This window comes from Heteronotia binoei, chromosome 18 (genome assembly GCF_032191835.1).
Source record: "Heteronotia binoei isolate CCM8104 ecotype False Entrance Well chromosome 18, APGP_CSIRO_Hbin_v1, whole genome shotgun sequence".
In the NCBI taxonomy this organism is placed as follows: Eukaryota; Metazoa; Chordata; class Lepidosauria; order Squamata; family Gekkonidae; genus Heteronotia; species Heteronotia binoei.
Window position 1 is genome coordinate 12,409,541 of NC_083240.1, and position 25,341 is coordinate 12,434,881.

The 25,341-nt window shown below is 43.7% G+C and overlaps 1 protein-coding gene across 5 annotated transcripts in view; it reads left to right on the plus strand.

The window, feature by feature from the left end:
* Nucleotides 1–25,341, plus strand: part of PRKCZ (protein kinase C zeta) — a 111,294-nt gene that overhangs the window by 64,430 nt on the left and 21,523 nt on the right. For 3 of the 5 annotated variants that reach the window (XM_060258695.1, XM_060258697.1, XM_060258696.1), the window contains 4 exons: nucleotides 9,735–9,820; nucleotides 18,034–18,165; nucleotides 23,361–23,442; nucleotides 24,470–24,522. In XM_060258695.1, the coding sequence (XP_060114678.1) occupies nucleotides 9,735–9,820; nucleotides 18,034–18,165; nucleotides 23,361–23,442; nucleotides 24,470–24,522 (353 nt within the window). Of the gene's footprint in view, nucleotides 1–9,470; nucleotides 9,490–9,734; nucleotides 9,821–18,033; nucleotides 18,166–23,360; nucleotides 23,443–24,469; nucleotides 24,523–25,341 lie in introns of those variants that run through there. The other 2 variants (XM_060258698.1, XM_060258694.1) reach the window with 2 other exon arrangements.

Below are 25,341 nucleotides of genomic sequence, written 5' to 3' on the forward strand. Positions count from 1 at the left end.
ATGGTTTAAAAAGAAATCTGGCCTATTAACTTGAGGGGGCGGGGGGAATCGCTCAGGACACTTTACCCATTTCTGCCACTTTGGGCAAAGAGAGCCTGTCCACATTTTGCAATCACCAATCGGCTGAGGCCCCATTTGCTGTCTGTTGTGTGTGGGCCCATGGGAGGCGAGAGAAACTGTCTTTGTTGAAGCCACCCAGAGTTGATGGCTGGAGATTCAGAGCAGAACTTTGTACAGTAAAAGCTGGGTTATCCAGCACCTGATAAATGATCAGACTTGGTGAACCAGCATGCTGAAATGTAGCCTGCTCTTGAGAGCAATATCTGTGTCCAGGAGCCAACTGAAAAGTACTCTCTGCTTCTCTGCTGCTTGCATGTGGAGGAGGGGAAGGGAGAGCTTCTTACCTATGGCACCGGCTGCTCTTGCTGCTGCTAAGAGGGATGCCTCTATGTTGAAACTGGCTGGGATGCTTTTCCTGTGCTTCTGCTGCTCACTCTCATATGTGAATGTGCAGAGGAGTAGCAGGCAGCACACATCCTTGCCTAGTCCTGTCCGTGGCTGCTGTATCAGCACCGAATAGGCCATTGCTGCCATCCACTCAGCACTGCTGGGCTACAGAAGTTTTGTTAACCAGCATATTTGGTCAACAGGCAATCCTAGTTCCCTTTTGATGCTGGTTAACAACCCTTTTACCGTAGTTTGTCATCTCAGCTGTTACGCTACATCATGGCAAATGAAAAGAAAAATACAGCGCAAGATAAATGTAAAGCAGATGGCGACCAAGAAGGTAGCTGACCGCAGCCTGTGCTGGAGCCCTGGAGATGTTTTCCATGGAACTGAGACCATTCTGCACCTGCATGCTTCTTCAGGGAGCTGGTTGATGCCCTTTATCTGAAGTAACAGCCTCTCTTAACCAACACCAGAATTCTGTCAGCTCTGTTTTAATTCTAGAGTTTGAAGAGATTTGTGTTTAAGAGTCTTCCCCTCAAGGGTGTTTTTGTTATGAGCAGTGGCATTTCTGCTTTAAATCACACTGTCTACACCACTGTTGGGGCAGAAGGAGAATTGTGGGAATGTCTTGAGGCTTTCAAGCAGACATTTTGGAGGAAACAATCTCTCAGTTGTCTCTCTTAGCTGTCAAAACTGTATTGACTTCAAGTAAATTGGAACTTGCCTTAATCCCACACCCATATTTTGCATACCTGCTAATTAAGGCCTGTAATTATATCTGTACACCTTAAACGTGTTTTAAGGGCTCTGAAAACATGTGCTTCACTTTATTTGCTAACATTTCATTCCCATCACTGAATGGCTGGGTAGTTGAAGAGGCAGTGCCTCCTGAAGTATATTTACAGAAGTGTCTTATTTGGTTCTGACTTCCTTTTTGATGCTGTTTAAAGAATCTAAGCATATACAAAAGGATCACTTGCTCAGCAGAGAGAATATCAAAGACAAAACCTGCATTTGCTTGCCTCATTTTAGCTTGCAGTAATTCTAGTAGTAATCCAGGTGAAGTAATAAGGGCATCTTCAAATGTAACTTTTGCCTCAGGCAGCATCCCTTGATCGATAATTGAAAATAATGTATAAATGACTCAGAGCAGTATAAATGACTCAGAGCAGAGTAAGTGGAATTTGCAACTCCAGCTGAAATGGTGTTGGTTAGTAGAGCAACAGTTTCTCTTTTGAGTTCTCTATGGGTGTATGACATCAGAGATCAGAGTTCCTGGTTTTTAATTTCTTCAACTTCATCTCTTGTTACCTCAATTTGACTTAGTTCTTCAGACTCTGTTCTGAAGAACTGAAAATAGGTGCTGAAAATACATGCCCCCTGCACATCTCACAGTGAACACAAATTGAAAGAATTCATTTAGCTTCTGCGCCAACTCCCTATCTTCCTTTAGCAATCCTTTTATTCCTTGGTCATCTGAAGGTCCAACTATATGCCTGGTTTCCTGCTCTGAATATATTTAAAGAAATGTATATTGTTTGTCTCAATGCTTTTAGTAATCCATGCACACTTAAATATCCTCCTTGCTTGCCTAATTATGAATGTTACACTTTTTTTTACCAAGCCCCTTGGTCCCTTCTGTTTAATACATTGGGGCAAACCTGCCACTTTCGAAAAGAAACATTTTGTCTTTTATTGACTTCCCTGATTTGGGTTGTTAACCACACAGGCATCCTTTTAGACTTGGCTGTACCTTTCCTAACCTGGGAAATGTATTCTGTCTGGGCTTCAGGTAGTGTGGTTTCAATTTCGCTTCTAAGCATCCTCTACAGCAGGGGTGTAAAACGTGTGACCCGGGGGCCAAATCAGACCCCCAGAGGGCTCCTATCAGGGTCCCGAGCAATTGGCTGTTGTCTGCTTCCTTCTCCTCTTGCTTCCTTCTGCATTACAGCTTGCTTTGCAAGGCTTGCTCAATCGCACAGGAGCTACAGAGCAAAACCTCTATTTCAGGGGTGGCCAACGGTAGCTCTCCAAATGTTTTTTTGCCTATAATTCCCATCAGCCCCAGTCAGCATGGCCAATGGCTGGGGCTGATGGGAGTTGTAGGCAAAAACATCTGGAGAGCTACCGTTGGCCACCCCTGCTCTATTTTCTCCATTGGTTGAGTCTCCTCCCTTGAGAAGGAAGGGGGAAGGGAGAACTTGCTTTGCCAGATTCTCTCAATTGCACAGCAGAGCTACTGAGCCAAGCCTTTTTTCCTTCTGTTGGCTGAGGCTCCTCCCCTCCTGGTCCCCTAGAGAAGGAAGGAAAGAGCCAGAACTTCCTTTGCCCAGTTCCCTGAATCGCATGGGAAAGATACAAAGAAAGCACCTTAAAGACCAGTAAGTGCTACTGTTCTAAGCATTTTAAAATTTTTTAAAAAAAATCTTTGTGTTTTTCTGTGTCCTTTATAAAGTTTATATTCCTGCTGGCTGGCATTACATTCTATGATACACGTGGCCCAACCTGACAAGGTCTCATTTATGTCCGATGTGGCCCTCATAAGAAATCAGTTTGACACTCCTGCTGTAGAGGATTTGACTCTCTTGAACCTCCCATTCAGCTTCTTTTTATTTTTCTCATTTTTGTGAAGTTCCCTCTTTTGAAATCAAATGTACTTCTTTGGACTGTGGGGGTAATTTTCCATAGACATGTGTGTTGAACTTAACATCATTATGGTCTCTATTCCCAGTTGGGTACAACGTCTGCATCTCATGCCAGGCCTCAAGGGCTTACTGAGAACCAAGTCCAAGTGCTGTGACCCACTCTGAGCCTACCCACAGGGGATGGCAAGGTATATAAGTCAAATAAATCAAATCAAGATCACTAACCCTTTGGTTGGCTCTGCGCCCAACTGTTCCAGTGCTTGATCATTTAGGAAGTCTAGGAACCTTGTTCAAATTGTGCTGTAGAAACAGTCAGGCCACAGGTAGAACTTCTGTGTAACAAGTTTTGGTAGACCTGTCAGCAGCGTTCGATACGGTTGACCATCAGCTGCTGACTAGCCGTCTCGCTGACGTGGGGATTCAGGGGTTGGCCTTACAATGGCTCTCCTCGTTCCTTGATGGTTGGGGACAAAGAGTGGCGATTGGGGGTGAGTTGTCCCGGAGGCACACGCTTGATTGCGGGGTGCCTCGGGGCAGTTCTTTCCCCAATGTTGTTTAACATCTACATGCGCCCCCTTGCCCAGATTGCCCGGAGGTATGGGCTGGGTTGCCACCAGTACGCTGATGACACCCAGCTCTATCTACTCATGGACGGACGGCCTGACTGTGTCCCAGAAAACCTGGACCTGGCATTACAAGCCGTGGCTAGATGCTCAGGCTGAGTAGGTTGAAACTAAATCCAGCAAAGACAGAGGTCCTTTGCCTGGGTCGCTGTGGTCCGGGAGGGGAAATTCCCCTACCAGCTCTTGATGGTGTGCCACTGACAATGGCGCACAGGGTCAAGAGCTTGGGGGTACTACTTGAGCCTGCCTTAACCATGGAGGCCCAAGTAGCAGCCACTGTTAAGTCTGCATTTTTTCTTTTTAGGCGGGCGAGGCAGTTGGCTCCTTTCCTGGAGCAGGACGATCTGGCAACAGTGATCCATGCAACGGTCACCTCAAGGTTGGATTACTGTAATGGCCTCTACATGGGGCTGTCTCTGTGCCGAATCCGGAAGTTGCAGCTAGTGCAGAACGCCGCCGCTCGGCTGTTATTAGGGCTCCCTAGACGGGAACACATTCAGCCGGGCCTCTGGGGACTGCACTGGCTGCCAATAATATACCGAGTCAGGTACAAGGTGCTGGTTATTACCTTTAAAGCCCTATTTGGCCTAGGACCTGCCTACCTTAGGGACCGTCTCTTCCCATATGCCCCCCAGAGAGTGCTGCGATCCGGCTCTAGAAATTTGCTTGTAATCCCCGGGCCAAAGGAGGCCCGGTTGAACTCAACTAGGGACAGGGCCTTCTCGATCACAGCCCCTTGCTGGTGGAACCAGTTACCGGAAGAGGTCAGGGCCCTGCGGGACATTGGACAGTTCCGCAGGGCCTGTAAGACAGTCCTCTTCCGGTTGGCTTATAACTGACCGGCATTGAAATATTGAAATATTCTGATGGAAGACTATAAGATAGCACACTGAGACTGATTGATATACCGTATTTTTCAGACCATAAGACACACTCCCCCCCCCCAAAAAAAGTGGGGGGAAGTGTGTGCGTCTTATGGAGCGAAGGGATGATAGGACGTACCTTCCTCCGGGGGGGGGGGCGATCCGCTGCCTCCGCCTCCGATCCCGGTGCTTCCCCCGCGCCTGCCTGTCTGGCTCCAGCTCTGCTTCCAGCAAGTGCTGGGATCGCTCCACGCTGCTCCCACCGCAAACCCAGTGCTTCGCGAGCGCCGGCTGCGGAGGGGGCAGCGTGCTTCCTCCGTGCCTGTCTGCCTCGCTCCAGCTCTGATGCTTAAAGCAAGCGCCAGGATCAGAGGGCGGAGGGAGTGATCCTGGCGCTTGCTGTAAGCGTCAGAGCTGGAGCTCTTTCAACGAGACTCTAGATCTTTGGTTCTTTGGGGAAAGACGGCTGCTCAGGGAAACACAAACTTAGTATGCAGAAGGTGCCAGCTGTGACATGTCCACCTGAAGGATCTTAACTTTTCTCCGTCTCAGTCCCTGGAGAGCTGCTGTCAATCAGAGCAGACAGTATTGAGCTAGATGGTCTGATAGTCTGGCTTGATTGTAGGCAGCTTCATAGGCTCAAAGATGGTCAGCCTCCTTTAGCGATTTGAGGTGTTTAGGGCAGGGGATGAAGACAAGGTGGTCTCAGGATAGGGTGTCTCGTAAACCACCAACTGTAATTAAGGGAAATCATATTCTGCTGGAGCTTTTCAGAGCTAGAGGATCTGCAAAGGGGCCTTCTGCAAATGCTCTCACACATTCATCACATCCATTGAAGTTAAAACTAGTGAGCTTGTTTGTCTAATGCCTGTTTTGGATGCAATTTTAATTTTAGAAAATTGTTTCCTTGAATTTCAAGATACTGTGCTGCCACATAGTTTGTTTTTGAAATGTATTATCTTAGACTGGGAATGCTTTAGGATATTCAGTTGCCATAGAAACTGTTAAAATTCCTTATGAGCATTCTAATAATAGGCACTGGAATAAAAACTCACCTCAAGGTTTTGTTTTTATATGGTTCTATCCCCCCCCCATTTATTTATTTTTTTACTTTGACTGGTCAAGATGGCTAGACTAGACTACTGACCTTGTATGCAGAAAATGGAGCTCATCTTTGAAGAAGTAATGAGTTGTCATAAATTGGGGTAAGGGAGATATCATATTCTCAAGCTAGTCTCACAGTATGTACAGTTCTGGCTTCTGCGTGTGGACAATATCTCTGTCAGAGCTTGTTAATGCTCAGTGACTTTTGACACTGTTTTCCATACCTTCAGAGCAAGTGCAGCATAGTAAAGATGATGTTTTTGTTTAAGCCACCTTCATAAGAATAGCTTAGACAGGATCCAAAGGATCACACAACTATTTCTATGAATGCAAGGCAGTGTAGGCAGGCAAGATTTTTACAAACAGGAGCCCTGTGCAGTATGACAAATTGAAGAGAGTTTTGACAGTCAGCACTTGACCCGGCTTGGGTGCTGGTTGGTTTCCAGAGAGCCAGTTTGGTGTAGTGGTTAAGTGCATGGACTCTTATCTGGGAGAACCGGGTTTGATTCCCCACTCCTTCACTTGCAGCTGCTGAAACGGCCTTGGGTTAGCCATAGCTCTGGCAGAGGTTATCCTTGAAAGGGCAGCTGCTGTGAGAGCCCTCTCAGCCCCACCCACCTCACAGAGTGTCTGTTGTGGGGGGAGAAGATATAGGAGATTGTAAGCCACTCTGAGTCTCTGATTCAGAGAGAAAGGCGGGGTATAAATCTGCAATTCTTCTTCCTAAGGAAAATTTTAAAAATTCCACTTGTCACAAGTCTGATGTGGTCTCTGTCATGTTGTTGGGCAAGACTGGCCTCTGGCTTACCGTCGATGCCACCACTTTGGGTAAAATTCATCCCCTCTGTTGCCCCAAGCCAGCCTCGCAGGGGCGCCGCTCAGTAGCTTGCCAAGTGGCCAGGCAAGTGGTAAGGGCTTGTGCAGACTTCAAGAGGGGATTGGATAAACATATGGAGCAGATGTCCATCAGTGGCTATTAGTCACAGCGTATTGTTGGAACTCTCTGTCTGGGGCAGTGATGCTCTGTGTTCTTGGTGCTGGGGGGGGCAACAGTGGGAGGGCTTCTAGTGTCTTGACCCCAGTGGTGGACCTCCTGATGACACTTGGGTTTTTTGGCCACTGTGTGACACAGAGTGTTGGACTGGATGGGCCATTGGCCTGATCCAGCATGGCTTCTCTTATGTTCTTACTCTCTCAAGTTATACAAACTTTATTTCTAGGAGGCACAAACTCAGGGTATTTCAAAGGACAGAATCTAGGTGCACTAAAGGAAATAAAAAGACAGTTGCTAACTAAAATACTTACAATCCATGTTGCATCTGATCTTTGGCAGATCTCCATTCTTAACTCATATCTGATGAAGTGAGCTTTGGCTATTGGAACGCTTATAGCCTGAAACTCTTTATAAGTATTGCTGGGCTCAAATCTGCCCTCTGAAACTAAAGTACTTCTCTGTTTTCCAGCTTTTGCTAGTTTTATGGGATAATCAGCAGTCAGACTCCTTGCCCATTATTTTGTTACTTATGTGTTTTTAAAACAGTCTTTGGTGTTCATTCCATGTCCGTCCCTTTAAAATTTTTGTTTTAATGCCATTCCTTATAGATTTTTTCCTTTAAAGAGAAAGAATTGTTTTCAGCATAACAAAGTTTGAGTGCAGTGGCACTTTTAAGATTAACAAAGTTTTATACAAGGCAGGACTTTTTTTGAGCAGGAAAGCACAGGAACGCAGTTCCAGCTGGCTTGGTGTCGGGGTGTGGCCTAATATGCAAATGAGTTCCTGGCAGGCTTTTTCTACAAAAAAGCACCGCACAAAACAATGGGTGACATCAGGGGTGTGGCCTAATATGCAAATGAGTTCCTGCTGGGCTTTTTTCTACAAAACCCTGAATACAAGGTATAAGCTTTTATATGCTTGCACACTTCTTTATGTGCATGCACACAAAAGCTTACACCTTGAATAAAACTTTGTTGGTCTTAAAGGGGGAGAGAGAGGGGGGGGGGTTGGACTAGGTGACCCTAGAGGTCCCTTCCAACTCTATGATTCTAAAGGTGCCACTGGGTTTGAACTTTGTTCTGCAGCTTCAGACCAACACAGCTACCCATGTGAATTGTTTTGGTTAGCTGTATCTGAACTTAACCTGGTTTATTGTTTACACTGGAAATTTGATTGAAAAACACAATTATTTCCACATTAGCGAGAACTGCAACACTTCCATTACTGGTGAAAATAACTTTCAAACAGCAAGCAGTGTGCACAAACAAGCTATTTTCCCCCCATTGTGTTAAATGCTTCAGATTGTCTTATTACATCAGTTTGGCTGGAGAAGCTCTGATCCTAAATAAGTGCTGTCACTACATATCTCATCTTGGTGATTGTGGCTTGTTCTGGCAGAATGCTTTGAGGGCTGCCCAGCATGTAGGAAGACAGAATGTGCTGAATGCTTTCTGAAAATCCTTTAGCTGTGTTGGCACGTGCTAAAAATTGTGTATGTGTATGATGTATTCTAGCACTAATACAAGATTCTGATACAGTGCCCAGTTCAAAGCACCTGTTTTTTTAATCTACTCTCCCCCCACCCACCCCCCACTTCCTTCCTGGAAACTCCATCGTCAAAACCAGTTTTGAAGGCTAGGATTGGAAAATACCTGAAGATTTGGAGCTTGGGGAGGGGGAGGGATTTGGGAAGGGCAAGACTCAATGGGGTGTATAATGCCATAGAGTCCACCTTCCAAAGCAGCCATTTTGTCTGGGGAATCTGAATTCTCTGGTCTGGAGATCAGTTGTAATTCCAGGAGATCTTCAGGCCCCACTTGGACACTGGCAACCCTAAGGGGTGTTCTTTGAGAAATGAATGTGGGATTGGTGGGCCAAAACCCTTCTAAAAAGGTAAAGGTAGTCCCCTGTGCAAGCACCAGTCGTTTCCAACTCTGGGGTGACATCGCATCATAACATTTTCATGCCAGACTTATTGCTGCTGTTTTTGTTTCTGGGTGGGCAGTGACCCTAAGGGTTATCCTTGACCCTGGGGTACCTAGGTCAGTTGATTTGCTGTGAATGGTAAGAGCTCCCCAGATCTCAGGTGAAGAATGGCCACCCTTTCCCAACACCTGCAATCTAAGAACTTTCGCTGGAGATGCTGAGGCTTAGTTTGGCAACCGTCTGTGTGCAAAGCATTCTGCTCTTACTGAGATACATCTCCCCTCCCCATTGGGATAAGGTGGACTTGGCTGAGATTTGAATGGCCTTTGGCAAATCCCTACCTGTCAGACTCAATTTCCACTCTTTAAAGTTGGAATAGTTGTGACTTGCCTCGCAGCCACTGTGAGGATAAATTATGACTATCAATCCAAATTCATCTAATGACACGTGCATGGTGCAACAAACTAATCTACGAGTGTGTCTCTCTGGGTATCCTCGATTTTCTTAAGGTGGTTATAGCTCCCGTTTATTTTTTAAAAGGCATTTCATCAAGACTGGACAATGACAATGAGCACTGTATTGAAAGCACACTAGCATTGTTGCTTCCTTAGGGGAAAAAAAAGATACTGAGTGACATCATCTTCCTGGACGGAGAAAACGAGAGAACCATAACCGGCTAGAGATTTATATTGTTTGCTTTGCTGCCTATACCATTGTTGTAAACTAATGTGCATCTCAGAGCTTTGCTTGTGTAGCTGGCACACGGAAGGGAATATGATGAGGGTTAGAGAGGGAATCTGTTTCTTTAACCCAGTTATCTCTCTCCATCTCACCTGAGCTTGAAGCAGCAAACAGCCACAGAACTGTAACAAGATTATAATCATGTGAGGAGGGAAAGGGGGGGGGGGAGAGATGGAGGAAAGGGAGAGGCAGTGTGTGGGGGGGAGACACATCCCTCCAGACGCTTTTTTGACATCAGATTCTGTTACCAGCAATATTTAGCTGTGCGTGGATGTTCAGGAAAGCAAGATTGTTCTAAGTCATAACTTGCTCAATGTAGGGTGTGAGTGTGTGTGTGCATGTGGTATTACTATGCTCCTGCTTTACACCTTTTTAATTTCCTTCTTAGAATCAATCTACCGTCGCGGAGCCAGAAGATGGAGGAAGCTGTACAGAGTGAATGGGCATCTGTTTCAAGCCAAACGCTTTAACAGAGTGAGTACTGTTACTAAAAAGAGCTGGTGGGGTGATGGTGGGAGAGAAGTCTGTGTATGTGAAAGAGAGGGGAGGGAGGATTATTAGTATTTCCCCCCCAGTGGAGGCTTTCTTGTATTGAGTAGAGAAGGGGGAAAAAAGAGATTTCGCTTTGAAAATTAAGAGATTTTGTTTGCTTCAAGTTGGCTAATTCAGTATTACTCAAAGAGCATTTGGATTCTTGGTTCTGAGGGCAGCCGTACAGGATTATATTAGCAGAACTTGCCTTTGTGTTTTGTTTCCTGATAAATATTTTTCACGTTGCCTTTTCAGCCACTCTGCATCGGTGTGAAACCGCACCCCCCCACACACCCCCAGCATGTTTATTGTCTTCCACCGCTTCCTTTTTTCCCCCTATTGTGCATATGGATTAGTGTTAAGATGCTTAGAATTCTCTTAAAATACCCAGGAGTTAAATGGATATGACCTAATTAACTGCACCGCAAATATTTTTATCTTCTGAGCTGCAAACTGCTGCATGTGCAAAGGATCTGACTTCATCGATAAAAGCAAAAGAATCCAGAGACCCCTCCTTCCTTAACCCAGCCCATTATGCTGCAGCATGTATTCTCAGTATAACCCCCCTCCCTTTTGGGGGGGGGGGGCGTTGTATACAATCCTTGAGATAGGGGAGTGTCAGATTGAAGATTTGTTTAAATATCAGAGTGGAATGACGATCGTTGCTTTGTGAGTTCAGGCAGAGATGTTTGTCTTACAACAGATTTTTATATGCAATTCACCTCTTGCATTAAGACTTCTCAATAGGATAGTTTGAAAAAAAAAAACCAAGATGATTTTTTTTTTAAATGTAATCCACATTTGTAACCCCAGGTTGATTTTGCCCTGCTTGTGGGCTTCATGGAAATCCTCTGACTAGCCTATGTGGGAAACAGGGCACTGGACGAGGTGGTCTGATTCAGCAGGACATTATATACAAATGATAGAAATCTTATATTTCTGTGGGCTGGTAGTATGTTGTCAGATCTTGATTAAAATATATCAGGGAGCCATAATTTTGGCATCCTCAGCGTTATATTTTCAAGAAGCATGAAATGTTAAACTTGCATTGCATGCAATGTTAAGAGCTTAGGTATCCTAATAGGTGTTATTGGCAAAGAATGGGCCTTGTTCCAAATAGACATGTCAAAGGCAAATAGGTTGGAAAATCTATAAACAGGAATTCTATGACACTTTAATAACAAATATCTATTCTAGTATAAGCTTTTTTGTTAGTCTTTCAGGTGCTATGATTTCTGTTTGTTTGGACTTTTGCTGTAACATGCTACTCTACTGAATATTTATAAAATATCTGTTTAGAATTTATATCCTAAGTAATTTCCTGGCTTGGGAGTGATGAGGGAGCTTATCTTTGAAAAGTGTATTCTGCTTCATACAGTGCTTCCACTCCAAAACTCTGCTATGCAAACTCTTTACCATTATCAGTACCTGTGAAAGGCATCTGCTTCTATGAAATAACACCAGCTATCGCAAACAATTGTACAATTAGGTGTTGGAAACTAAGGGAGCTTTGGGCTCATGTTTCCAGAACACAGCACAGAATACCTTTGAAATGACGGAGCTTTCAAAAGCAGATGATATGATGTGTGTGTTTTTTTGGGGGGGGGGGGGAGTTTGCTGTTTGAAAGGAAAAAATTAAAAAACAATATCAAACATCAAATTCTTAGATGTATTTAACATAGATGTTTGGCTTCCAACTTGTGTATGTTGTATGTTCCTGTGTTTTTAACTGCTAAGTTGCTTAGAAAAGGAATTAAATTTTGCATCCTAAACGTTACTCTCATCTCCCCCATAGTAAAACACGCCAAGCCCGGAATGCAAAGGAAAGGGGCGCTTCAAATTGAGGTGGAGTGGATAAGAATTCCTGCTTAAAGTAGAAATAACTCTAATTTAAAATGTCACTTGTTATGCAATTAAATAAACTGGAGACCTCATTTTGGTAATAAGTATAAAGTTTGGGACTTGTTGAAAATGTACTAAACTTAACTATAGCAATGTCATGTTTTTATCCAAATGTTGTTAGGGCGCAGTTGTTGTTTTATGTTGGTGGTTCATGTTCCTATATTCTTTCGTAATGTGTGATGGTGGAAATTGTCATGAGGTCATAGCTGACTTATGGCAACCCTGTAGGGTTTTCAAGGCAAGAGACAAATAAAGGTGGTTTACCATTGTTTGTGTCTGCTTGGCAACTCTGGATTTCTTTGGGGGTCTCCAATCCAAGTACTCACCAGGGCTGACTCTGCTTACCTTACCAAGATTCAACCAGATCAGACTAGCTTGATCCACCCAGGTCAGGGCTCCTAATGTCTAGCAAACTTTGTAACATTGCTGCAGTTCTTGGCCTGATTTGAATACTAGTGGTACCAGCAAATGAGAAATTAGCAAAAAGTGCTGCTTCATTGTTTCATATGGACGATGCTTGTACCAGATGTATAAGGCTAAGATACAAGAGAAGCTGTTGCAAAGACCACACTTTTAAACACTGCTCTCTTGTAGTCTTGCATTCTCCAAAATTGTTATTTTTAGGATACTTTGGCATAACACCTTCTTCCTTAAAGACACCAGAAGTTCAACATGTGGCAAGAACAAGCACCTCTTCAGTTGTGATATTAGGAATCCTTTGCGATAGACTGTGTTCTAGTCCTGCTGCCACCTTTTGTGATATGGACAGGCAAGAGAATTGCATGAACTGAACGCTCAAAAAGCGTATGTTTGTGAGCCTCCGCAACTTAGTCCCCTAAAAACATGATGATTCATTAGCATGCCCCTTCCCCCCCTCACACACCTATTCACAGTGGTTGCTTCAGTTGGCCCTACAATGCACTGCCATCTGGCTAGCTGTTAGCATGAACCAGCTTCCTGTGCAGTGTGGGCAATGCCAGTTTGTAATGGTGCAGATGAAGTCATTCAAGCCACATGGGTATTGGGCTCACAGAGCCGGTGTGGCATGTGGAACTGCTTCCTACACAGCTCCATGTCCAGCAGCCCACCCCCCAGGCTAGCTGCATGTGTGAACTGTGGCCCCAGGAACTTCTAACAAAGCTCTTCAGTGATACTAAGCCTGGCACTTCTCTTTCCATGATTGCTCGCATGGTCTGGAAATTAGAGTTTATTCTTCAGCATTATATGCATTTTGCAAAGATGCAGAAACGCTTTTAAAAAATATACTGGGTAGCTTAGTTACAATTTTAAAATGCCCTCAATTACATATAATTTTCTCTTCTGCTCTAAGCGACAGTTAGCCTCCTTTCTGATCCCTGGGAGTCCTAAAATAACGAAATTTAGCTTATTGTGAAGCACTTTGCCCACACAGAAGAGTGACAGCCCTTCATGACACTGAGCTGAAACTCTTGACAAACCCAGCTTGGTTTCATCATACTGGAGCAAATCACATCACTCAGGTCATCATAGCAGAGTCTCTGACCTTTCCGTTTAAGACGGCTGCTACTGGGTCATAATGTATATACTGTTATTTTATAAGCCAATCATCTCTTGTCCTAATGGATGAATATCTTATTTGTAGTTGAAGGGGGATAGACAGAGTGGTTTATAAATCCAAAGCCTTAATGCAGAATCCCTTAAAGATGTTTATACAGAGTCTGATTTCCAGCTTTTAAAAGTAGCTGAAAGATTGAGCTGGATTCAAAAATGGTGACCTTTTAGACAAATTGGGCTCAGTACTTCAGACTTGGGTTGTGGTTCCAGGTTAAATATCCTGTTGACTTGCTTTTTCCTAGGAGAGGATCAGACAGGAAGGAGGAACCTCATTTCAAGTAGTAAAAACTAACAAAGTTTGTGGAACATACTTTGGAAATTTGTTCTCTTGAGTTAGCCAACAGATGATGGAAATATTTGTAGGCTTTTTAAAATGGATGAAGTAGCGTTCTGATTCCACACAAGCAATAGCTAGTGTTTGAAGTTTAAGGCGAGATCTTTGCAGAAGTTTTTGCTCTTTGCAAAGCAGATTCTGCTACAGAGAATGGCTGTGTTTTCTACTGAGATGATTCTTTTGGAGATGGTGTGAGTTGCTATAGCTATTAAATGTATATTATTAAGAGGAGTGTGTTGGTGTGTGTGTTTTTTCTCTCGGGGAGTGGGGGGAGACATGCTTTTGCCAGAAACAATGCTGTTGTGTTGGGATGGATCAAGGAGGTATCACTTTGATGGGATACAGTATGGAAGCACGCTCAGGCTAAATACTGGGACCGGCTGCTGTGTGTTTAAATTGGCTCGTTTCTGGGGAGTGATCAGAAGGAAAGCAATATGTTAATATGCCTTCCCCAACTCATTTGGTGTCTTTCATAGGTGATTTAGGTGGTTCACATTGACCTAAAAGCTTGGCTGTTTGCTGGTTAACATTTGTCCACTGGAGGGGCCGATTCTTTGCTGAGAGTCATAAACTAGATCAAACTTGGCACTGCTTGGCTTGAAAAGCAGGGGATGTGTATATTTTGGCCTCTGAAAGTTCTGCTTCTTGATCACTGGCTTCCTGACTGCTAATTAATGAATACTTGCAAGAGAATATGCTATTTCTGATTTGGTTTTTTTTTATGGTCCAGATATGTGTTGGTAAGAGCCTTTAGAAAACAGTTTTCTCTTTGAAGTACTGTGGTTTTGGGAACCGTGTTTTCAGCTCTAGGCTTCCAAGATGGCTTGACTTTAAAACTGCCTGAGAAGTTCTGGAGTCAGAGACAAAATGGGGGTTCTGGGCGATTCTGGCCTCCCAGAGCCCTCTGAACAGATAGATAGGATTCATTAGAGACGGCCTCTGGGGATTTATTAACATCATAACTGCAATGTTTGTTTCCCGTGCCCATGTTAAGCCAAGGAACTCAGCACTGATCACACCCCTTTGATTCCTAATGCAGCACCGCTGGGAATTTACTGGCGCTGTTTGATGTGCAGCAAGATCAAAATGCTGCTTGTTGCTTCTCAAGGCTCAGCTTTGGTAGAGGAACCTCTGCTTCTGTTTTCTATTAGGGTAGAAAATAAAACCCTTGGCACTGTCTGCATCCTCTTAATACTAGTTGTGCATGTGCCACCTCAGTGATGAGGGGTTTTTTTTTCCTTATGAGATATTCATTCTTCTGTGGTGTCTAGCTTAGCTTTTAGTCATACCAATTAAGCCAAGGTGAAATGTTATCTATAGGAGCACAGAAAAAGGAAGAGGGAAATGAAAGCTATGGGGAGAGGGGAAATCCTTTTAGCTATTGTAGCAGCTTATGCACACTCTCCTTTGTCTATAATCTCTGTATAGATTTTTTAAAAATTGCCTTGAGCATCTGGCTATCCTTGTTCCATTGACCTGAAAAATCTTTGCTTCAAGCAAAGACTCTCTAGACTGTTCCAGTTTCTTCTTACTTGCCCCTTGGTCCTTGGGGCACGCCTCTCATTCTTTTCATGATATGAAAACCACTCTCCCTGCCTCTGGAATGTCTCCATATTCATTGCTAGTTTTATTTTCTTCTGCAAATGCAATACCCATTCCATTTTGTCTCTGTATGCCTGGCGATGGGGAATACAATCGTAGTATGTGCATGTAAGGCAGCACCTCATCTTCAAGTATAACAACAAATTGTCCCTTATGATGATGGGTAGAACTGAGACTTGCCTCAGTTTGAGTAAACTGTTACGTATTGATTTTATTTAAAATATTTCTGTGTCACCTCTCTACCTGTATGGGATCCCAAGTTAGCAAATGTCAAGGCATTAAAACATTAAAACCACATTTAAAAATGTATATGTTAAATTTTTAACAATACAGTGACAACATATAGACATGCACAACCAAGAAGGGCCAATAAGAGTCATTTTTGGGGGGGAGGGGGATTATGCCAAGCAAAACAAATTCTTCAAATGCTTGTGGATGACAGTGACTGATGGAGACAGATAACTCTCCCTGGGAAGAGAATTCCATAATTTTGGTGTCACAACTGAAAAGACCCTTTCTTGGGTTGCTGCCTGCCTAGCCTCAGATGGTAGGAATAGCTGAAACAAGTCCTCCAAACATGGCAGGAGTGGATGGATTGATTCATATAGGACAGGAATGGCCAAACTGTGGCTCGGGAGTCACATGTAGCTCTTTCACACACATTGTATGGCTCTCGAAGCCCTCACTACCCCACTGGCCAGCTTGGAGAAGACATCTGTCTCTTTAAATCACTTATCCAAGTCAACCCAGCCTGTGGCTTGGAGAGTGTGTTTAAAGTTAAAGTTGCTTTCTTTCTACCTCTCTCCCTCTCTCCTCCCTTCCCAATCTATTTGTTTTCTTCCCATTTTTCCTTCCTTCCTTTCCTCCCTCCAAGTCTTGAGGTTCTCAGACATCTGACATTAATGTCTTGTAGCTCTCAAACATCTGAGAGCCAGTTTGGTGTAGTGGTAAAGTGTGCGGACTCTTATCTGGGAGAACCAGGTTTGATTCCCCACTCCTCCACTTGCACCTGCTAGGATGGCCTTGGGTCAGCCATAGCTCTGGCAGAGGTTGTCCTTGAAAGGGCAGCTGCTGTGAGAGCCCTCTCCAGTCCCACCCACCTCACAGGGTGTCTGTTGTGGGGGGAGAAGATATAGGAGATTGTAAACTGCTCCGAGTCTCTGATTCAGAGAGAAGGGTGGGGTATAAAACTGCATTCATCTTCTTCTTGATGTTTATTCTGTGGCTCTTACATTAATCAAGTTGGGCACCCCTGACATAAGTTAGTCCTTAAGGTATGCTGACTTCAAGCAGTATTGGTTTTAGAGGTCAGTAGCTTGAATTGGGTCCAGAAGCAAATCAAGGATCAGCATAGATGTACTAAGCCACGGGTGATATAGGCCTTACGATTTATTCCAGTCAGCATTCTGGCTGAAACTTTCTCTACCAACTTCAGTTGCTAGACAGTCTTCAAGGGCAGCCCAAAGTAGAGCACTTAGCAGTAATCTAATCTAGATATTACCAGGACATGCACCACAGTGGCAAGATCTTTCCCACCCAGGAATGGCTGCAGCTGGCTCACCAGCTGGAGCTGATGGAAGAAACTCCCTGGCCACCACTGCCACCTGTTTATCCAGGTTCAACAGGACCCCAAGTTTCAAACTTGCTCCTTTAAGGGGGGTGCAACCCCATGCAGAACATGGGATATCCCCATTCCTGGGTCAAACCTTCCCCCACCAGTAGCACCTCTGTTTTGTTGTGATTAAATTTCAGCTTGTCAGCCCCTTATCCAGTTGAAAACAGTATTCATGGCTTCAAGTTTCCAAACCCTCCCTGGGGTTCTGCTGGGAGCCCAAGATGGAGCTTGAGTGTCTGCATATTGCTGGCGACTCAGTCCAGATCTCTGGTTGACCTCTCCCAGGGGTTTTACATAGATGATGAACCCAGGTGCCAGCCAGGTGCCTTTGAGGTAGGACCAAAATCAGTACAAAATATTGCTTCCCAGTCCCAACCATGAAAGGTTACCGAGAAGGATACTTATGATCAATAGTGTCAAAAGCCACTGCTATGTCCAGGGGAATTAATAGGGTCACACTCCCCCTGTCCTCCTTCTGGCACAGATCATCCACCAAGGCCACCACCCAAGGCCATTTCAGTCCTGTGACCAGGCCTGAAAACCAGATTGGAATGCATCCAAGCAGCTGGGCTCTGAAGAGTATGTGTGTGTGTTTCTGGAAACTCTGAATTTATGTGCATTAGATATGAGTCAGTTAAATTAAGGTAAGTTGTTAGAATCTAAAGAGCTGCTTTAAGCGCTCCCAAAGCCTTGCACACATCCAGGTGTAAGCATAATTCAGCAGCCTCTCACCTTATTTTTCTGAAATCCCCCTCTGCTTCAACAGTTGCTGGGCATGCTGTTTGAGAGCTGCAGATCTGAGATCTAAACCTAATTTTAGGCACGTACACATCTAGTAGTCTTGCATTTCTTTAGGTCTTGGCCATTGGGTTGAATGGGCAAAATCCTTGACAGCACAAGCATTCAAGCCAGCAAAGGGCACACACGAGGAAACAAATGCATAGTCCCTGTAGAAACTTCGGTGCCTTCTCTTGTTGGTTGCCATTTTCATTTAGCACCTTTGAATGTGTAAAATGCTTTTGAATTCTTCTTCCATTGTCTCGAAGGCTATCACGAAATGGTTGTAACTTGAAAGGTGATGTGTATTTTTTTTTTTTGTCTCTTTCCAAGAGAGCATACTGCGGCCAGTGCAGCGAAAGGATATGGGGTCTCGGAAGGCAAGGCTACAAGTGTATCAACTGCAAGTTGTTGGTCCATAAACGCTGTCACATACTTGTCCCACTGACCTGCAAAAGGCATATGGTAAGTCTGTTTTCTGTGGAGGTTTTGCTCCTGCTTGCAAAATATCTCTTAGGACTCTTTGTAGCTCTGTGAAGAACGAAGAGATGCATGCAGGGACTTCTTTGAGCAGGAACGCACAGGAACACAGTTCTGGATGGCTTGGCATCAGGAGGTGTAGCCTAATATGCAAATGAATTCCTGCTGGGCTTTTTCTGCCAAAAAGCCCAGTGTAAAACAATAGTGCCATCAGGGGATATGGCATAATATGCAAATGAGTTCCTGCTGGGCTTTTTCTACTAAAAGCCTGTGGGATGCATGGTTTGTTATTTTGAAGAGGACTTGATATTGTAGCCTTGTTTATCCCCCCCTCCCCTCCCCAGCCTGTTTCTCAAGAGGAGGTGGGAGGAGAAGTAATTTGTGCCACAGTAGATCAGATTCCAAAAAGTACATTTGTTTTGTCCAGTAAATTCTGTATAATGTAAAGAGAATTATATCCTACCTTCCTGTTTTAGAGAAGCACCCAAGGTTTATTATATCCAAACATAATCATAGTAAAAACATCAACAAGCCACTCTACACAACCAGCATCTGCAAGCGACAGAGAATATCAAGTCCACAACAGTAAAAAAAAGTAAATTTGAGAGATCCAGATTCAAATTCCTGCAAATCAGTGTCAAATATCACAAGTTTCCATAACCACAAACAATCTAGTATTTACTTAGGATAATCAAAAATTCTCAGTATTACATCAAAAGCCAGTTTGCCGTCTTGTTTCTCATCTTAGGGCCCCTATGAACTTCCTTTATCTGAGAGGCAGTGTGATACAATTGCTGGTGTGCTGGATTTAAATTTGAGAGATCCAGGGTTAAATTTCTGCTCTGCTCCACCCAAACTCTCGCTGTGCAGTTTGTTCTCGTTCTCTCTCTGTGTCTCTACTCCCTCTGCTATCAAGTCACAGCTGACTTAAGAACATAAGAGAAGCCATGTTGGATCAGGCCAATGGCCCATCCAGTCCAACACTCTGTGTCACACGCTGGCCAAAAAACCCCAGGGCCATCAGAAGGCCCACCAGTGGGGTCAGGAAACTAGAAGCCCTCCCACTGTTACCCCCCCCCCCCCCAAGCACCAAGAATACAGAGCATCACTGCCCCAGACAGAGAATTCCATCTGTACCCTGTGGAGTACTGTGTACAATTCTGGCCACCACACCTCAAAAGGGATATTATAGCATTGGAAAAAGTCAAGAAAAGGGCAACTAGAATGATTAAAGGGTTGGAACACTTTCCCTATGAAGAAAGGTTCAAGTGACAGTGACTTATGGGGGGTCCTGGTGGGAGTTTTCAAGATGAGACATTCAGTGGTCGTTTGCTATTTCCTGCCTCTATGTCATGGCTCTGGTGTTCCTTAGTGGTCTCCACTGAGGGAGAGCAGTCACCTACCCTGGGGACAGCAGCTGCCCACATTGCACAGAGCTCCTTGGAAGAAGAGTGGGGGCAAAATTGGAATAAACTTGGTAACAAATAAAGTCTGCAGCTTTGCATCCCATCGTAGATTTCTGCTAATGGTGTGTGCATGTTCTGATCCCCCTGGCTGCACATCATTGATCCCTCATTCTTCTTCTGGGGATGCCAGATACCCCTTTTTGCTGGTGGAAGTGTCTTCCCTTAGCAGAAGTTTACTGTGGGATCCAAGCCATATGTGTGTTCTGTGCCATCTAGTTGCTTCTGACTTATGGTGATCCTATGAATTAATGACCTCCGAAACATTCTGTCATTAACTGCCTAGCTCATGTCTTGCAAACCGAGGGCCTTGACTGCGTCAATCCATTTCATGATGGGTCTTCCTTTCTTCCTGCTGCCTTCAACTTTCCCTAGCGTTATTGTCTTTCTAATGCCATAATTCCATCTTGTCATGCTTGTGGCTTGTAGCTGTTCCAAGTGGATCTCATGATGTACTATTTCAAAAGCAGTTCCCACTCAACTATATGTAGCGCATTGTGCACTATCAGGTCTTGGTTGTTTTCTTACTCAGTCCCCACATGTGTGAGGAACAGTGTCTCTGATAAATCTTCAAAAATGGCACACAGGGGACTTTACCCAACAGTTCTGGTCCATTTGGGGTCATATTTTTGGCATATTTCCAGATGTGACATTGAGGCTTTGCTTTCAGCTTCATGGATCTATCCCCTCTTGTTCTTTGCAAGTCTTTTCTTGTGCTATAGGCATTTCTCATCGTTGACAAGGCCTCTCGATTACAGTTCTAGGCCTACCTCCTCCTAGCCTGCAGGAATAATCTTCACTGCAACCTCCCTTCCTTCCCCCAATGTTGCGTAATGCACCCGGATTCTTTCCTGCTAGTAATCTCTCTAGACTTTCCATTACAAGTTGACTCTGTGTCTTGTTTTGGTCTGAGACATTAAGCTCTTTAAGGGGGGCGGGGCAGGGAGGGAAGCAAGCTTGCCTTTTCCCTTACCTAGATCTCTACAAATCAGACTTATTTCAGAGTTGCTTTTGCAAAACATGTTCTTTCACAAGAATTTTGTGTCTTGGTAATAATGCATGATGTAAATCCTACATACATACCTGTTGTATGTATAATTATGAGGAACTGTTCACCACTGGCAGAGCATCTGCTTGGCATGCAGAAGGTTCCAAGTTCAATCCCTGGCATCTCCAGTTAAAAGGATCAGGTGGAAGGTGATGTGAAAGACCTCCACCTGATGGACCCTGGAGAGCTGCTGTCATTCTGAGTAGACATTACTGACTTTGATGGACCAAGGGTCTGATTCTGTGTAAGACAGCTTCATGTGTTCATGATCTCACTTGCAGTTCCATTTCTTACTGGACCCTATTGTACTTGCTGACCCACACTTGAAAGTGCCCATTCTGATTAGAATTTGAAAATCTTGATATTGAAAATGCAAAGCATGCCATGATTATGCTCTTTTAAAGTAGTATTGGGATTTGTTGCTCACCTACAGCTTTCATTGGTTTCCCTGTGTTCTACATCTGTTCCAGCTCCTGCCAAGTGTATTCAACCCCAAGGGATGAAAGGCAGTGCATGAAGTCTCTGACCTGTGGCTGTTCTTATTTTGGTCTCCCAGGGCTTTTAGAGTGATCGTTCAGTGTATTAAAGCAATGGTTGGAAACCTAAGATAGCTGCTGCTCTAGGACTCTGACACGGGAGTTGGGGAGTTGAGACCTATAAAAAACTACAGCAGCTTTTTATCTCTGTTTATGGATGCTGCATTCTCTTGATTTGTGTTAAAATATCTGTTTGTGTTTGGCTATGTTTTTTCCCCTTTATGTTTAGAATAATTTTTCATGAACTGTACAAAAACAAAATAATGCCCCCCATCCGGGATTGCTAGTTGTTGAAGCCTTGAACAGCGCTTGCACAGAATGATGGCATTCAGAGTAGTTTTATATTTTAAAATGTTATTTGATTTTGGTTGACGGCATCCACAGTTATGTGCTATTAATAAATGCAGAACAGGGCTTATGTTTACTTGAAAATAATTCTCTAACATCGTATTAGGGAGGCAGGGTACTCCCTATCCAAGTATTCAGAAATTGATAATTGGAAATAAAGAATCTAGAGTTTGACTCCTCCATTTGTTTGTAGAATTTTATCAGATAGAACCCCAGTATGAAATTCATAATGCTAACCTTAACATTTATATGACGTTCACAGAATCAAAGAGTTGGAAGGGACCTCCAGGGTCATCTACTCCAACCCCCTGCACAATGCAGGAAACTCCCAAATACCTCCCTCTAAATTCACAGGATTCTGATTGCTGTCAGATGGCCATCTAGCCTCTGTTCCTAAAACCATCTGGTTCCTAAAAATATCGGGTTCCTACAACCATTTTAAAACCTTAACTATTGCTTAGATGCTAATGCCTTGCAGTGATGCTTGAAAAGTTGTAATGCATATGTTGCCCATTGCTTTCAATGGGATGTGAATTAATTTATGGGTAATGGGAATTCTGGACATTTATTTCCAATGTGTGTGCATTTAGATCATAATCTCTATTCTTAAATACTTGAGTATCTCGCAAAACAATTTAATGCATCAAGTTCTTTAGCTGATGTAGGAGGAGGAGGGGTGAGCCTTCTGAAGTACAGCATATCCTAACTTAAATTCTGCTGCTGAAAAGGTCCTGCTAGAGTGACTGACTGTACTGTACAATGTATAGTAAGGGGAGAGCAGGAGAGGTGATTGCAGAACTGAAAACACATACACACAATAAAATGCATTCCAGTAAGAACACAAATGACTTTCTTACCCAGAAGTGCTGTCTGTAGGAAATTGCCTTTTGTGAAGTATCCCCAAGAAATCATAGAGGCTTCTATATTTATTGGTTTCCAATCTTAATTTGTGCAGTCATATTTGAGAATTTATCCCTAACCATGTGACAAAAATGGCATTTTTCAGAGCCTGCAGGTGACACCTAAACATTTTGGGGATTTAGATGTGCTGCATGGGCTGCAAGCTGCTCATCCTTATCTTGATGAACTTGCAGAGTTGAATCACATTCTCAAATTCTCTTCACCCACAAAGATCTGCAGTTTTTTCCCCCTAGCTGTGTGTAGCAACTGCCCTCTCCCACAAGACAACCTTAGAAATCTTTAATTCTGTTTGAGCTCATGTTTCAAGTTTATCGAAATGAGTTCCTTTCACTTTTAGAAGGGAATTCATAGGCAGTAAAGGTGTTTATATTGGGCTGAGCAGACCGCAGTGAGCAGTCCATGCAAGCATTCTTTTCAACACCTCTCCCACTTTGTGAATAGAATTGAAAGACACATCTCCTTTCCACTCGTGTCTGATGAAGGGAGCTTTGACTCTTGAAATCTTATACCCTGAAACTCTTGTTGGTCTCTAAGATGCTGCTGGACTCAGATCTAGCTCTGTGTGTGCGCGCACATATGTGCATGCTTGTGTGTTGTGTGTTTGTTAACTGTAGTCTAGTTCAGGGCTTTTTTTGTAGAAAAAGCCCAGCAGGAACTCATTTGCATATTAGGCCAGACACCCTGATGCCAAGCCAGCCAGAACTGTGTTCCTGCTCAAAAAAAGCCCTGGTCTAGTTAGTTGGCATGGTAAACTTAAGGAAATTTTTTGTTTGGCCTTCAGGGAGCATGCCAGGCATAAAGAAAATCCGTCATTGATGTTAAGTGTTGAAATATTTTTTTTTTCAGTAATATATATTCTTACAGGATTCTGTGATGCCTTCCCAGGAACCTCAGTTAGACGATAAGAATGATGAAGCTGACATCCCCACAGAAGAAAACGACGGAAGTAAGTATCGGTCATTTTTAAAATGTGAATGGTTTGAGGTTCCTGCGGAAGCAGTCCCACCCCCCACTCCCTTTGTGACTGTCGTTGCTTGTTTCATTCGTTATTGGGCTGCACCAGCTCCCAAAGAAGTTCAGCTCTCTGACAGTATATTGTGCGCACAAAACAATAGTTGCCCTTGAAGCAACTTGCAGAGCTCTGACTGATGGGTGAAGAGAGAACCTTTTGCCGGTTCTGGAGAGATGTGCTAGAAATGGTCATCTCAAGCTTCCTGCAACTGCTGCGGTTGCTGTTCTTTTTAACCCTTCCCCGCCTGCCCATTGTTGAAAGACAGGAGCAGGGCTTCCTCTCTCAGGTAGTCTCTTGACTGGCAGCTCTGTTTCTCCTTAGCAACCCTATCAGCTGTTCACATCTCCTGGTGAGCCCTTGCTTGTGTATGCCTACAGCACAGGGAGTAAGAGTCTGTGGGAAGAACTGCTGTGGCTTTGTCCCTAGGGTATGAAATGACTCATTGAAGGAGGTCAGCCAGACCACGCAGTTCTCCCTGGGCCTTCAGGAAGAAACACAAAGCATGCTGCTTCCGATTGACTTGCCAAGCTAGGTAGATGTTCTGGGTTTGTTTGTTTGTTTTAAGTCAGGTGGTAATGTTTGTATTTTAACCATATTCTTTTAACTTCCTTGACCATTTGGTATTAAATGTTTAAAATAGTGTGTTGATGGTGTTCTCCTCTAATAAGCTTGTCAACTACAGGAAAGAAGATGAAAGGGGGGTTTGACTTTGAACATTAGAATTACACACACATGCACACCCCGGCCAGGCTGTATCAAAAACTGCTTTTGAAACTTCCATACTGTCAAAAGCAGATGAGCATTTAGAGTATGGGGTTGCTGTTGACAAAACACAGCCCAAAGCCCTACTGGGCCTTTGAGAGAGAAAGGTAAATGACATTGTACCAAGACAGCTTTTATTTCTCTTTTTGCAATATATCCATTGGTTGCCCTATTCTGTTTTCTTCATTTTTTCCTACAGTACCCTATATTCCTTCAGCCCGGAAGCATGACAATATTAAGGATGATTCTGAAGTAAGTTTTTTTATAAAATGGCTTTACCTGCTAGTGGTTTTGTTTTAGTTTAATAAACTTGTGTGCCTTTCCTTAACATTCTGCAACAAAAGAAGGGGTGGGATCCAGAGAGTATTTCTGTGGACGGATGGGGGGAGGTTTCATCACTTCATCCACTGCATGTCCCTGATCTATTCTTCATGCTTTCCTGAGGGTCCCCACTTAATAGCTCAACAATTAGTGATATATATTTATATTGCTAGTTATTCAACCTGAGTAGATTCCTTGATTTCGTTATCCCCACATTGCCTTCCTTAATAATGTATAATATAAAATGCATATCAAGCAATCATTAACTTCCCCTTCCGTTGACAAAATTTTGTTTGCCTTTCTGTCACTGAAAGCTAGTAACTTAGGGATTTTGTAGATAAAAACTATAAACTCAATTATTGTGAGCCCCTGGGGAAATAAATGTAGACTGTTGTAAGTTATTTCTTTGCTGTTTTGTAGAGGGCATCTCATCAAGCTGGGCTGACTTTCCCCCAAGCACTACTCAGATAAATCCTGAACAGCTTTAAAGAACCCTAAAGGGTTTTTGAAACAATTGCTTTTAAATAACAAAAAAAAAAAGATGTCAGAAGAATCTTGAATAAACAAAGGCCTTCCAAAGCGGTGTCTTGCATGTCCCGTTTTTCTTCACTGCAGTGGCCGCCAGTGCAGATAATGTACACATGACTGCCTTCTGCACTTCAGTGAATCGTCCTGCTTTTCTGCCCATGTGTGATTTTGTTTAAAGCTCTCATTGTACAAACTCACATGCTGAAGTGCATTAGCAAATAG